Source organism: Genypterus blacodes, unplaced genomic scaffold, assembly GCF_046128005.1.
Source record: "Genypterus blacodes isolate CSIRO-AG114 ecotype Tasmania unplaced genomic scaffold, CSIRO-AGI_Gbla_v1 ptg000055l_1, whole genome shotgun sequence".
NCBI classification, from domain to species: Eukaryota; Metazoa; Chordata; class Actinopteri; order Ophidiiformes; family Ophidiidae; genus Genypterus; species Genypterus blacodes.
In genome coordinates, this window is record NW_027466867.1 from 7,607,501 (window position 1) to 7,622,177 (window position 14,677).

General features: G+C 45.3%; 2 protein-coding genes across 2 annotated transcripts in view; both read left to right on the top strand.

The window, feature by feature from the left end:
- Positions 1 to 4,193, top strand: part of cdc42ep4b (CDC42 effector protein (Rho GTPase binding) 4b) — a 16,556-nt gene extending 12,363 nt beyond the window's left edge. Inside the window, exon 2 of the mRNA XM_076152019.1 lies at positions 933 to 4,193. Coding sequence (XP_076008134.1) covers positions 1,142 to 2,131 — 990 coding nt within the window. The 5' untranslated portion in view covers positions 933 to 1,141 and the 3' untranslated portion in view covers positions 2,132 to 4,193. The remainder of the gene's footprint in view (positions 1 to 932) is intronic.
- A 6,202-nt stretch (positions 4,194 to 10,395) lies between these two features.
- On the top strand, positions 10,396 to 13,007 carry LOC143001697 (synaptotagmin-15-like). The gene is made up of 6 exons (XM_076151425.1): positions 10,396 to 10,651; positions 11,330 to 11,763; positions 11,884 to 12,051; positions 12,172 to 12,280; positions 12,396 to 12,578; positions 12,734 to 13,007. Exons 2-6 carry the CDS (start codon positions 11,581 to 11,583, stop codon positions 12,871 to 12,873), a joined length of 783 nt encoding a protein of 260 aa, XP_076007540.1. The 5' UTR covers positions 10,396 to 10,651; positions 11,330 to 11,580; the 3' UTR covers positions 12,874 to 13,007.
- Positions 13,008 to 14,677: the final 1,670 nt, after the last annotated feature.

Below are 14,677 nucleotides of genomic sequence, written 5' to 3' on the forward strand. Positions count from 1 at the left end.
CCCGCTGGAATGATCCATATTATCAGCCTAGAGGGGCGACACAGGGTGTTTCTCAAAGTGACACGGGTGCAATCGGGGGCATCTTCTCATTAAAACAGCAACGTAATCCGTCCGTGCTATAGAGGCGTTCAAATGTCACCTCCGAGGCTCGGGAAACAAAGGCGCCATTCAAGAAGGGGAGCAAAAAAAAAAAAATATGAGACAGGAGCTGTGGAAACATTTAATCTCTTGTGCGAGGAGAGAGGAGGGAAAGAGCAGAATGCAGCAGATCTGGACTCCTGAGCCGAAACGCCAGCTGATCCAAGCTGAAAAAAATGTTGTTCCACTTCATTCTCCCCTTTTTCTTCTTCTTCTTCTTCCTCCTTTATCTGGGCAGCTTGAAGTGCTCGGCCTCCCTGTGTCTCGTCCGTTATGTAAGAGACCCTGATGTGAGCAAAAAAATGGGAACCTAAGAGCGAGACATCCTTATTAGAACCTTTAACAAACGACTTGAGAGAAAAAACACATTAGAAGTGTTGCTAATAATTTAAAGGGACGTCTCTATCGCCATGACAAAGTTTCACCGCCGCTCTATTATTAGGTGGTTGAACTTTATTACAGTTTCAGACACCGTTCCATAATACTCTCACAGATTTCCTCGTCGTTGGGGCTTAGAAACATGCGAGCGAGGATTCATTTCAAATCAACTAAAGTTTCCTTTCCACCCAAACGCAGATGAGGACGCAAGGAAGAGCGATGAGACGGTGGGCGAAGAGAAATGAGCAGATAAACCTGGCAGTTAATGTGCCGTGCTGTGAACGCTCCTCCGAATATTTTAGTACATGGAGAATCTGATTTTTACGAGTTGTCTAGTTTCCACCCGGTGTTGCCAAGGTTGGGTTTACACAAAGAAGTGATGTGGTTTTAATACTCTCCATTCTTCATTTCCACAGGCTGATCCAATCGTCTGCCGAAGCCCGGGCTTAATGTTCTGGACGACCATGATGGCTGCACATGTCAAACACCTGGGATTGTACTCGCTCTGACAACACCTCGCAGAGTTACAGACCTTTGGACGCCGCCCACTCGCTCCCCTTGCCAGCAACTCGTAAAAGAACTTTCATTTCTGCCTGTGGATTCTGAATAAGAGGCCGCCGCCATCATGCCTATTCTCAAGCAGCTGGTGTCCAACTCCAACCAGTCAAAACGGAGATCTCGGATCGACCTGACGGCCGAGATGATCAGCGCCCCGTTGGGAGATTTCCGCCACACGATGCACGTGGGCCGCGGAGGAGACGCCTTCGGGGACACTTCCTTCCTCAGCACCCGGTCGGGGGAACCTCCCAGGGAGCCGGAGACCAAGCAGAGCTCCCCGGGCCCCAAGCCCAGCTTACTGTCCCGCACCTTCAGGAACAGCAAGCGCTCCCAGTCGGTCAACCGGGGGGACAAGTACGACTACAACACGGTGCCTTCTGCCGGCTCCTCCAACTTTGTGAAAAACGCCATATCCCTGCCTTACCTAAATGAAGACGATGTCACCAGAGGCCACCCCATGCCAAAGAGCATCTCCTCCAGCCCCATGAAGTCTGACTTTGACAGCAGGCCGGTGAACGGAGCGGCAGCCATGGCGACGCTGGACGCGGAGTTTGACGAGCACAATTTTGGCGAGCTCACAGATTTGCCTCCGTCCATGCCAAAGGGAGGCGGCATGAAGCACGCCGAGTCCATCATGTCGTTCCACGTGGACCTGGGACCTTCCATGCTGGGGGACATCCTGAGCGTGATGGAGAAGAAAGGCTGGGAGGAGGACGACCTGGGCTATGAGGAGGGCAAGAGCAGCGAGGGCCACGGCTCGCCCCCCCTCATCCCCTCCATCGACGACGAGGAGCAGGCTCCCGCCAGGCCCCCTCGCAGCATGTACCAGCACAGGGCCGCCATCGACCCGTACACTCCCGAGCTGCGGCCCCGGAACAACCACCACCACCACCTGGACAGCTGCTCGGTGTCCAGCTCCGGCTCGGCCACGTTGGAGGAGAAGCCCCACAACCACCTGCAGGACGGGGACACGGACAGTGCCAAGTACAGCTCGCCCAGGGAGGAGGACCGGGACTTCTCCTTCATGGACGAGGACGACGACGAGATCCGGGTGTAGATGGAGACGGAGAGCGCAGACTTTAGTTTCAGGAGGCGATCCCAAGCCGGGGGAAAGCTTCAGACACATCCTTCAAATATACCAACTGCATCTTAAATCCTGCAGCTAAGCCTCATTCAGCCTGCTGCGCTTTAAGGACTTGTGTGTGCGTGTGTGTGTGGACTGTGTGTGTGTGTGCTCAAATTCAGAAGGACTCGGTTGTGTTTCCCATTGACACTTTGACACACAACACAACACAACACTACCCTGAGAGATCACAGGTTCATGAGGAACGGCGCCTCTCGTGCACCAAAGCGGTTAAAGACAGACACACAAGGTGAAAGGTAACCACGGTGACGGAGAAAAGGACACACGGGGGGACGTCCACTAAGGATGCTGAGGAAGGAAGAGGGAAAGGAACAGAAGTGAAAGTGAAATAACAACAACAACATTGGTTCGCCAGTGACGACGTCTCGGCTTAGACGCTAAATAGAGAAAGTAGCAATTGATTACTTTTGTCTAGTTCAGATTTTACCGGGTGATTTCTCTTATATTTGTCTTTTGCTTTACTTTATGTACATACATTTACACAGGATCTGGCTTAAAGTAGCTGCTGGTATCGGAGTCCGGGGGGTTAGTTTGTTTTTTATTTGTTAATCCACCTTAAGTGACAGATCACACTCACTTTACGTTCACTGCGACTCTTAACCGCTTTGATTTGGGGGTTTGTTTTGATGCGTTTTAATGTCTTAATCCACGGTACTACACGTCGAGCCCTTTGGTACGTTGAAGCGGCTACGTAGCACTTAAGTAACGGACCCAAGTAGACCTAACATCGCCCACAGTGTTTCAGAATCATTCGCTGTGATTGAATTCTTCTGGATTTACAAGAAATAATGTGAACTGTCAAAGAAGAGAAGAAGAGGCCTTTTATTATGGAACGTTAGGCAAAGTTTGTTATGGGTCGGTAAGTCGGTAAGTCGGCAGAGAGACATTAGAGACGTCTGAGACGGTGTTGCTGTAAGTCCTCTTTGAAGACACCTGTGCTAGTCTGTCTCCAAAGACAGAGAGAGAGTGTGTAAGAAGCTGAACAAAGTGGCGTTAGAGTGCAGCCACATGCGGCTTTATAGACATCAGATATGTCCTGGGGGGGTTGGGGGGCCAGAGCAGGACATGTTTCCCCGAATCCCCCCCTCCACCCCACCCTGAAAGTGATGATGTGCGCCTCCTCCTCCTCCTCCTCCACGTCCCAAATCACAGTGTAGAAACGTGTCATTAAACGCACCGCTCGTCTCTCTTCTCCCAGTCTTACTCATTAGACGCGCTGGATCGTTGGAGGTTTAACCAGCTGGAAGAGTTCCAGGAGCAGGAACGGGCAGGTACACCGTTTCCTCCTCCTCCTCCTCTTCCTCGGCTGGCTCGTGGCGTTTTAACCGGAGAATTGAGTCTCCAGTATTCATTCCGGAAGAACCCGTGGCCTTTGTCCTCGTCACATGCGACATGATGTCATTCAGCCTGGAGATATTGTGGCTTTTGGATTCGTCGTCTGCGAGAACAGGTAGCAGGGGGGAAAGACCAGTTCAGTCAGCCAAAGGCCAAATTGCCAAGTATTGCGTAACACTAGCAGGAAATTGGATCGTGTCGATGTATGAGTCACGTGTCGGTGCGCTGACGTGTCATTTTGAAATAAATGCATCAGATTTTTGCGATTGTCTTCCATTTCTGTGTTGATCCGTGATTGAAAGATGCTGCAGGATTATGGATTGTTTGGGCAGCTGGAAGCCCTCAGTGCTCCTCATGTTTATCACAAAAAAAGAAAGAACAAAAACACTGTGTATCCCCTTTTGTTTTAATAAAAAAAAATGAAACTAGTGCCATGGAGAAATACATCCAACAGTCTTTGTCACCAGTATGATTTGATTTGATTTGTGGCCCCGGTATCCTGCTGATTTGAGGCCAAACTGTATTTGCAAATGGGTTGCCAGGTAGGTCCGTAAGTTTGCAAGATGGTACATGACCTGATCGTGGGAAAGTATCATAAAATAATGCTAAAAATTACGTTCCTGGTGCTTGTTTGATTCCTCTTGTCGGGCCAAAAGAAACCACTTCAACGCAATTTGCAAATACCGTTTGCCACACATCTGCTGGAGTGTGTTCAGCGCACTGTGAGCTTGTTGTAGAAGGGTTGTAAAAGAGAGAGAGAGAGTGTGAGTTAACGGTGACAAACAAGTTCAGCTGTAGAATGTGTTATTGTGTTCCTATTCAGTGGCGATACTATTATGCCAAGTATGTGCTGTTTTCTTTCCCTCTCCTGGTTTTACTGTATATTAATATATTCACCTCCCTCTCTTTCCTTTCTGAAGAATAACAGCTATATTTTTCAATAAAAAGAGAAAGCTGGTTAATCTTAATAACCGTGGCTGTGTTGTTTTCCTGCCCGTTGCCATATGAGGCAACCTCGCTCTTTCACACTATTTTGAGTTTCAGAAATAGGCAGATTTTACACGAGGAGGAAACCCGACCTTGAATTCTACCCAAGTGTTTACTGTAAGAGCTGCTGAAAGCGATCCAGCCATATTCACAGTTTGTCAGCAACAAACACCCACTTCTTGATAAATAACCCTGAAATGGAAGCTAGAACCTTGTTAGTTCTTAACAGACTCCCCCATCACGAGCAGGAAAGGCTCCAAGCTGACACTGATGTTTGAGACGTTGGAGAAGCTTGGCTGATGTAGCGTTCCTTCTGTTTCCCATTAATATGCCAGGAATGACGCAGGAATTAAAGATCTGGACGGGAGACATTAGCCTGAGTCTGGTGCTTGAATGGTGAACCGAGATGACGCTGGAATAACAGCACAGATGGAGCTCGACGCAGCGTTTTATAGCAATAAATGCAATCTTTCCACCCGATGGCCATCTGGAGAAGAGATGAACACAGTATATTATCTCCCCCTTATTCCCACACACAATCCACAGGCTGCCATGGTATTAGTATTGTCATAGCTACACAGCAGTGTTCTGGTCATGTTGTTTTAATGATGGCCGCAAATGAGACAAAATGGGAGGTCAGGGTCTTTTGCAGTCCGCATTGTTTCACCACAATCGCTGATTTCAAACAGTCTGAGTTGATGTTGGACTCAAACACATTTTAGGTGGATGCAGAGATCATATCGTCTCCCCTGGGTGCTCACTGTCACACTGCCACACAATCACAAACACTCTTTCAACTTTTCCCAGCGTTCCAAAACAAGGAGTAACAGTGAACGCTTATAACTTACATGTAACGTGCTACTACCGCCATCTAGCGTCGTCTTTGTGTAACTGCACCTACCTGCAACACCTCAGACATTCAGTTTGACCATTTGGACAGAATACTGTATTTAACAATTATTAGGAACTGAGAAACTTGCATGAAAACTAAAATATAAACGAAACATACGGTTGTTGAGTGTAAAGATTACTGAAATGGAGTCATTAAGCACGTATGTATTGATTTCATGTAATGTGTGAGTTAGATGTGATCAGATGAGCTTCCCTGAGGCGATTTATGACAGTTTGTCACTTTTATTGATCATCTCAAAGGGAACTGTGTGCAGTGATCACGGCTTTTAATCAGCATCTTGATAAGCTACACCTGTGCAGCCGATGGAGCATCGTGACGCAAGAGAACTGCACCGTGATAAGAATACATTTGAGAGCGCACACCTTTATTATTATAGAACTAATACTATTAGTATAGTATGTTAGTATTATGGAAATTAGGGGTTGGATGACGCGTTGACGTAAATCTACTACTCGTCCACGTAAGTACATCGATTTGCATAACCGTGCGCCGACGCGTCGCAATGACGTAAGATGGCTGTGTCAGGTGGGAGCATACACTTTTACTTGAATTGATTAAGCAGTTTTTTTCACCAGTTTTGGTGATGATTAATCGTTGAAAAACTAATCGTTAGGTGCAGCCCTTATTGAAATGAACTGAAAATGCTGTAAAGTAATATAACTTTGGACTGGAGGGTTAAACCAGTGAGGCTAGTTGACAGTGAGGCTAGTTGACAGAGTTGTTTTTTGATGTTATTTTACATTAATCAACTTGTTTTACTTGTATTTTTACTTGCTGTAGTTTTCTCCTCACGTTTTTGCTTGGGTGGCGTTTGCCATGTTAGCCACTAGATTGTGCCCTTTCTTCGTGTACAGCAACCAGTGAGTTTCACGTAAGTAACACTGTTTGTTTATCTTTAATTGTTTGATTGTTGTTTCAGTTGTTAAACCTTAAGTATAATTCTTAGTCCATATAGAGCCAGTTATTTCTTTTGGCAAGCCTAAAGGTCAGTTTCGCAGATGCTTTTCTTTGAGCCACGACCTGGTGAAAAGCAAATCCAAGACTCTACTACTTATAAATCATTAAACATTCAGAAATTCTGAAACATTCTGATATGTGGAGGGAATTCTCTATAATAGATGAGGTGAAAGGGCTGAAGGAACGCTGACATCTGCCGTCACAAGTGTATATTTAGCTGGGATTTACTACGCGCGGGAGTGTACACTTTACATAAACACGCATACTCACTGGTATTTGTTTGATACCAGTAATCAGTGTGACATTAAACAGCTGTGAAAGGAGCAAGGATCTGCCAGCTGTGTGCAATTGAATACCAAGCAGATTTGTCTGTGAAAGCAGGAGTATAAACTCTATGATTCAATAGAAAGTGTAGTAGATAGAGCAGTAGAAATACTTTAAATGCTACTTTTTGGACAGCTGGGGTTCTACTATTATAATTGAAGTGCCTTGTTTTTGAGGAGACAGTCTGTATGTTGAGGCCTTTAATGAAGCATTGCTGAAACACTTAGATATTTTCCTGACGCACAAAGTCTGGAGCAAGCGGGCCCTTGTAATCTAAAATTCTGCCCTGTAATGAGACATTATGTCTCCCAGAAACAAGAAGTAAGGATGAATGAGGTATAATGGGATTGAACCACACGTGAACACACAAAACAGCCAACTGGTAGTAAGGCCAAATATGGAATATGTTCTATATTTGTGATGAACCAGCATGCAGAACATTTGGCTCATATACAGGCAAGTCTGATCTATTGTTATTTATAGTTAATCTAGTGTGTGTGTGTGTGTGTGTGTGTGTGCATGTGTGTTGCGCAGAGGATCCTGCGGCCACGTCGTTCCTTCTGCTTGGAAGCCGTCCGAGTCGCTGATGCTGCTCCGATTGGAAGCTTCAACGTTGTCAAGACGCAGGTGGATTTTGAAACCTGTTTGATTTTATCTGTCTATGTCGATGTGCAAAATCTGGCAACCATAAATAGTCATTAATGAGGCTGCGTGTTTTTATTCCCAGGCTATTTCCGGTGGTTTTCAGCTGAGCAGGCACATGTAGAGCAGCTGCATGTTAACAGCTTTCAACGGAGCACTTTGGGGCTGACAGACAGCGGTTGGGAAATGTCCCCCTCAAGCAGGTTTGAGTGCTCGAAATCACCTTTTTTTAAAGCTCCAGGTTCTTTACTCAAAAGCGTTTGTGGAGCCCTCAAACCAAACGTGGGATAAACGGTGAAAAATTAGTGAATTTGTTCTCAGAAGAAGAATTTCCAGTGTGAAAGAGAAGTCGGGAAATGTGGGCGTTGACCTTCATGCATGCAGAATAAGAATTAAACCTGAAGAGAGTTTGAAGTCCCTGGAGAGGAAATAATGGAGCTTCAAGGTTAGAGGTTATAAGAGGAAATCTTTAAATGAAGTAGTTTAATAGTGCTTTCTGAACAGTGTGTACCATCTAGGTTTGTCAGCATAACATCGTATTTGTTTTATTGGGAATGTAAACGGACTTTAACCTGCAGAGACAGATGAGCTGAATGAATAAGATTGCGGTAGTGTCGTATGAAATTTGTCAACGATTCCCTTTCCTGGACACCTGTAAGAGAGGCAGAGGGCCTTGAGAACTGGCCTGCAGTGGAGTGTGAGATATAAGGGTGGATGTTTGTGATTAGAATGAAGGGACGTTGTCATGCGGCGCTCGTATGCTGGTATGTGGATATAAAGCTCTTACAGTAAACATTACAGTGTGGAAAAGTCTTTATCTCCTGACGTTCAAACACCTCCGGAATGTCTGAGAGAGGATCGGAATGTGGTCGGTTTTTGTGGCGATTTTTGGAATTTCTGCATTGCTTTTTGTTTAACTGCTATAGCCCCTAAATCCAGTATGAATGTTTGATACTCAGTTCGAGTTAAAGCCAAGGAGAGCTGTGGCGAGAACGTGTGTGTGTGTGTGTGTGTGTGTGTGTGTGTGTGTGTGTGTGTGTGTGTGTGTGTGTGTGTGTGTGTGTGTGTGTGTGTGTGTGTGTGTGTGTGTGTGTGTGTGTGTGTGTGTGTGTGTGTGTGTGTGTGTGTGTGTGTGTGTGTGTGTGTGTGTGTGTGTGTGTGTGTGTGTGTGTGCGCGCGCGCGCACTGCTCTGACACATCCTGCCTGTGACCAGTGAAATGCACAAACCTACTTCTCCGTTTCTCCTCCCGGTGTTTCCTACTGTCAAACCCTTCAACCCCCCGACGTGATTTAACCTCTGCAGGGTGGAGAGAGTCGGGCTCCCTTCCCCTCTCCCCACGCCCCCAGCAAGGACGCTTGGCTGTGCTCTTTGGCGTGGGAGGTGATGGGAGAGAGGAGACATAGACCTATACCATATTTACAGAAAACACAGGCGTGTCCACGTATGGAATGAAAACCTCATCAATCAAAACCAGAATTGTGTCTGACACTTTCACTTTAAAACGCAAGGTTTTCAACGAGACGAGTTTAAAACAAGTTACTTCTTTCTTTTTTCTTTCAGATTTTTTGATTTTGCATGAGCATGGCACCAAAACTCACTTTCTGCCGGTTGAAAAAAAAAATGCATCACGGGAACGTACGTCTCGAAGAAAAGCACGCTACCTGCTAACAGAAGAGGACGAGTCGTGGCTCTCTCACACACTCCCACACACACACACTTGCCTTATGTATTTCTTTTTTCCTCCTGGGCCGACAGTATTGGGGTGTACAATGTTGTTTTGAAATAAAAAAGATGATATATATTAATAATACATGGGTGATTTTGTTGTACATAAATGACACTGTGTAAAAACTTTAAAAAGAAAACAAATTTGCGTGCCAGCAAAGTTTTATTCGTTAACACTCCAGGACGCTGCCCTCAGATAGAAGAGAGGAACCCTTGTGACAGACGGTGTGCCTGAATGTAACCTGCAGACTAGCACATTTTGTTAGCCACAGAAGGCAATAATAAGTTTCTATCTGTGTGAACGTCATGCATACTACACGTGTACGATTAGGCTTCTAGGTCTGCTGTGGTTGAATAGAGGGGCTGCTTCTATTTTGGGGGTTTCTCGTGACTTTAATCTTGTATTTAATTGGTTGGATCCACACGAGAACAGATGGTCTGATTATAGCCCCATCGCCCTAATCCAGTCCTTGTGCCCAATGGCTGAAGTCATGGAGTATTGATCAAGACATGTTGAAAATCTGATTTTCTGTTCCTGTGTCCATCGGACTCTTGTTTTTCTCCCCATAAAAGCCACCCTAAGCATCTGTTGTCGATGGTAGATCTGGTACCAACATGTATGATGAAACAACATAGCCTACACTGGATGATCCAAGTAATCTTTTAAACATGAAATAAATTGTGTTTAAACTGAAGCTTTGTGATGCTGCGTCATCCATATGTGTCATCATTTTGTGTCACAAACACATCCTGTTGAGTCAAACAGCAAAGAACGCAACGGTAGGCCTCTGTTCGGCGCCCTGTGGCCTTCTTAAGACAAAAAGTTTATCTTCTTAAGACAAGTTGCATTTGTGCGCATCCCGGTGGTTGAATTTGAGAAGATGAACTTTTTTATTTTGGCCCTTGTCACTATACTGTGGAGAACGTGCGTTTGTGCGCCCCCTGGTGGTTAAACTTGAGAAGACACGCTTTTTCATTTTGGCCCTGTTATCACTATTCTGTGTAGAACGTGCATATGTGCGCCCTCCGGTGGTTGAACTTGAGAAGACAATCTTTCTCATTTTGGTCCCTGTTGTCAATATACTGTGTTGAACTTGCATTTATGCGCCCTCTGGTGGTTGAACTTGAAAAGACAATCTTTGGAGTTTGGGCCCTTGTCACTATACTGTGTAGAACGTGCGTTTTGCCAGTAGGGGGCGGTCTCGCCATTTGAGACCAGGTAATCAGCCGGTGACACAAGCGAACGAGAAAAACGTTTTGTTATTGTCGCTGTCTCGCTATTTCCCTGTTATCAGGTCGCACGAAAAACTTATGATCTATAAAAGGGGGACGCGAAGGAAAAAGCGACTTAGCGACGTTCTCGCTAAATCTGGCGGCTTTTTATGAGACAAAAGCGACTAGCGACAAATCTATCGACCATTTCTGGTGTTATTGGAGACTTGGAGACTTCTGGTGTTTTGGAGACTCTGACGTATCGTTCGGCAGTAACTGTCCACCTTCTCTCCTCCAGCGTCCATTACAATTACACCAGCCAATTGTGCAAATTAGGTGAGTGTGTCATTTGGCGACTTTTAGGACAGCTTATAGCGACTTTCCTTACTGAGGAGTTTGCAACAGTGGGCTTGTGGATTTATTGAACAGGAGAAAGGCGTGCAGTCATTTGGTTGGACTTTTGAACAGTAAGAGTACAGAGGTATAATGTAGTCGCTGATCTCATGATTACATCAAGTGATGATCCCACCGTTTACATTACTACATTAAAGTATTTTCAGTCTATGTCTTTTGGGAGAACTTGACCTTTAACCATAGTCCCTGGGCATATCTCCCAATTCTCCAGTTAGACCACCTGGAGTTGTTTAAATCTTTCAATACAACCACATGTGTCAACTGCATGTCAATAGTCCTGCTTGAACCTCTTCAACCTGGATGCCTCCAGCTGAGTGTCAGGGAGACAAACTAGATCGCCTCACAGCACCTTCCTTCCGCCTCCTTCCAGATATGAGATGGACAGAGTGTGTGTATAAATGTGTGAGATCACAGATAGCTAGCGTTAAAAAACACATTTCAGCTTGTTCATTGAGTTCATATTGGTTCAAAGTCGATTCCTGCTTTCGCCACTAGGGAGCGTTGTCGCCATTTCAGACCTCATTTTCAGAAATCAACAGGTGAAAAAAGCGAACGAGAGAACCCCATGTGATTGTTGTCTTGTTATTTCCCTGTTATCAGGTCGGTGCTGTGCTTATAAGCACCTTCTGCCTTCTCCTTCATCTTCAGCAAGACGGCTGGTGTGGAGCTGCTGAGGTCTCTGCTTCAAATACAAATATATTGTAAGTTATGGCTGAAACGAGGAACATCAGCAAGTAGGAAACATCGTTACTGACAGTGTTCCTGTCGGGACATTAAACAGGTGCACGCTCAAGAAAAGACACGCCCCTGTTCCTCCTCTGAAGGAGGTGGTGGCGGCTCTGCCTCCCGGCATGGCCTCTCGCCTTTGCTTCGCGGTACAGTATCGACACGGTGGCGAGCTGGGCAACCTCCCACCCCGTTTCCATGGCAACGTCAGGCTGGTGGAACTCAGGCTCCTACTGGACGACCGGCGACCCCGACAGGCCAGAGGAAGTGGACCCGATCCAGAGTTCAGCGACTGCTTTGTTTCCCAGGTGATGAGATGTAACTTCCCAAACTGAAAGACAAACGGATTAAATAAATGTATATAAAAATGGGTTGCAGTGCCTCATTTCCATCTGCTCTCACTTACCCTTCCATCTCCCCCTCTTCAGGTGTCGGGAGTGAGTGTGATTCACGGCACCCTCAGTGTGTGTGTGCTGAGTGTGGAGCAGGATGGAAAGCGTCACGTGGTGGGCAGGGTGCTGTTTCCTCTGGAGGGAGAGCTGGGACAGGCTGGCCGGGTGCTGTGGAGAGACCTGGAGACGGAGGAGGACACACAGGTGATGAACGCACAACAAAGACTCACATTAAATACAATCACTGATTATAGATGTTCTCTGCTTTTATGCGCTCGAAGATCTCCATCATCCTTCATCCTCCTCCTCCGTCACTCTCCTCAGTGTTCAGAGGTGGGAGACGTGCAGGTGTCTCTCAGCTACAGTCCGTCTGTGCAGCGCCTCTCTGTGGTGGTCCTGAGAGCGCGAGGCCTGCAGCTGCTCACAGACGCAGGTAGAGGAAAACACACAATGGAGGAAATTACTATAAAATTCAAAGTCCGAATCCCAGTCCACTTAAGAGAGCCCACAGCAGTGAATAATGAATACATTCATTGGTGCAATACCAGGTGTGTGTGTCCAGACGAGCTTGCAGATACACACTCAGGTGGTGAAAACCAAGCGAAGTTGTGTGGTCAGTAGTGACACCAACCCATACTTCAACCACAGGATGACCTTTAAACTCAGATCCCAACACCTGGATGAGGCGTGTCTGAGGCTGGAGCTGCTACAGCCCAACACCATACGCTCAGGTGACTGTGCAACTGCTTTACTTACACCTCGGTTAGTTTGATTTTGTAGTATAGTGTTATGTTATGTAATTGACAAAGCCACATTATCATCTGTTTTGCTGTCTGTTTGCTGTGTTGATTCTACTTTGGTATCCCTGTCTTTATTTTTCATCTAGAACCTCCCCCCCTGCTGGGAGTGCTGGTTTTAGGTCCCTTCATGTATGCCAGGGGCCTGCAGCTGCAACACTGGATGGACATGTTCAGTGCACCACAGGAACTAGTAGAACGGTGGCACGGACTGGGCAGGGCCAGCTAGTGTTTTATTCAGCATATGACATCGTTTCAGACCCAAGCAAAGATCCCCGAGTACACTTTGTAGATTTGTGTCTGATGCAAATTTAGATCTGATCAGTTCATTTCCTTTGCGCGATTCCAATTCCGCTCTAATCTACGATCATCAAAAGCTAAACTAAAGTAATTGAAGTATTTGATGTCTTTGCTAAACCAGGTGATCAATAGTATGGTGGCAGATATAACAGGGCTTGTCCACATCTTGTGTTTTAAGCAATCACGTGACGATGTAAGTGACACTCCACCATTGCCTTTCCTCGTGCAACAACCCTCCTTTGTAGTTGGAAATTTATAAACTAATTAAGATTGCAATGTTGAGGTATTTCTGTGGAGTGGAAGGATGTAAAGGAGTTGAACAAAGTGTTTCATGAATGTGCCCAGTGAGTCTTAAAGCATGTCTTGGCGAGGGACCATGAAAGCGGTTGGCTTCATTTCACGCACTATGGATGTCTGGCTGTATAAAGGAAATGAAGAAGAACTTTCTCTGATGATGTCGCCTAAAGATGGTTTGTACCTGCCCACTGTATGGCCTCAGCAGGTGATTTGAGTTAATGAGCTGATTAGAGTGTGACACCCTGAGGCTACTATATTGAACTTTTTCACAATATTCTAATTCTGTGAGATAATCATCAAATAAAGGCTTGAAATATTTCACTTTGTGTGTAACAAATCTATAATATGAGTTTAAATTTTGAATTGAATTACTGAAATGTACTTATCCACAAAAATCTCATTTTGAGATGCACCTGTATATATGAAATGAACTTTCATATATAGAAACATGTATACAAGTTATATTTGGACATAGTAGCAGTATTTACCAACATTTCCTGACAAGTAATAGATATTATATATATATTATATATATTATATTACACCTGGACTAACTACTTGGATTAATCTTACTGGTAATTTATTTTAAATATGTTCAATAAGTACATCAATGAAGACTCTTTGAGATGTGAACACGTAGTTGAGATCCAAACAAGACATTACCATATACATTAAGTCGATTGAATAAATAAAAATATCCTTATAAAGTAATTTCTTTGTGTGCTTTTTCATTTTGGCCCCTGTTGTCAATATACTGCGTTGACCTTGCATTTTTGCGCCCTCCGGTGGTTGAATTTGAGAAGAGAGTCTTTTTCATTTTGTGTGAACGTCATGTAACTACACGTGTACGATTAGGCTTCTAGGTCTGCTGTGGTTTAAAAGAGGGGCTGCTTTTATTTTTGGGGTTTCTGGTGACTGTTGAGTCAAACAGCAAAGAACGCAACGGTAGGCCTACATTCGGCGCCCTATGGCCTTCTTAAGACAAAAAGCTTATCTTCTTAAAACAAGTTGCATTTGTGCGTCCTGGTGGTTGAATTTGAGAAGATGAACTTTTTCATTTTGGCCCTTGTTGTCACTATAGTGGGGAGAACGTGCGTTTGTGCGCCCTCCGGTGGTTGAACTTGAGAAGACAAGCCTTTTCATTTTGGCCCTGTTATCACTATTCTGTGTAGAACGTGCATTTGTGCGCCCTCCGGTGGTTGAACTTGAGAAGACAATCTTTCTCATTTTGGCCCCTGTCACTATACTGTGAAGAACGTGCCTTTGTGCGCCCTCTGGTGGTTGAATTTGAGAAGACAATCTTTTTAATTTTGGCAATTCCTGCTTTTGCCAGTAGGGGGCTGTCTCGCCATTTGAGATCAGGTAATCAGCCGGTGACACAAGCAAACGAGAAAAACTGTTGTTATTGTCGCTGTCTCGCTATTTCTCTGTTATCA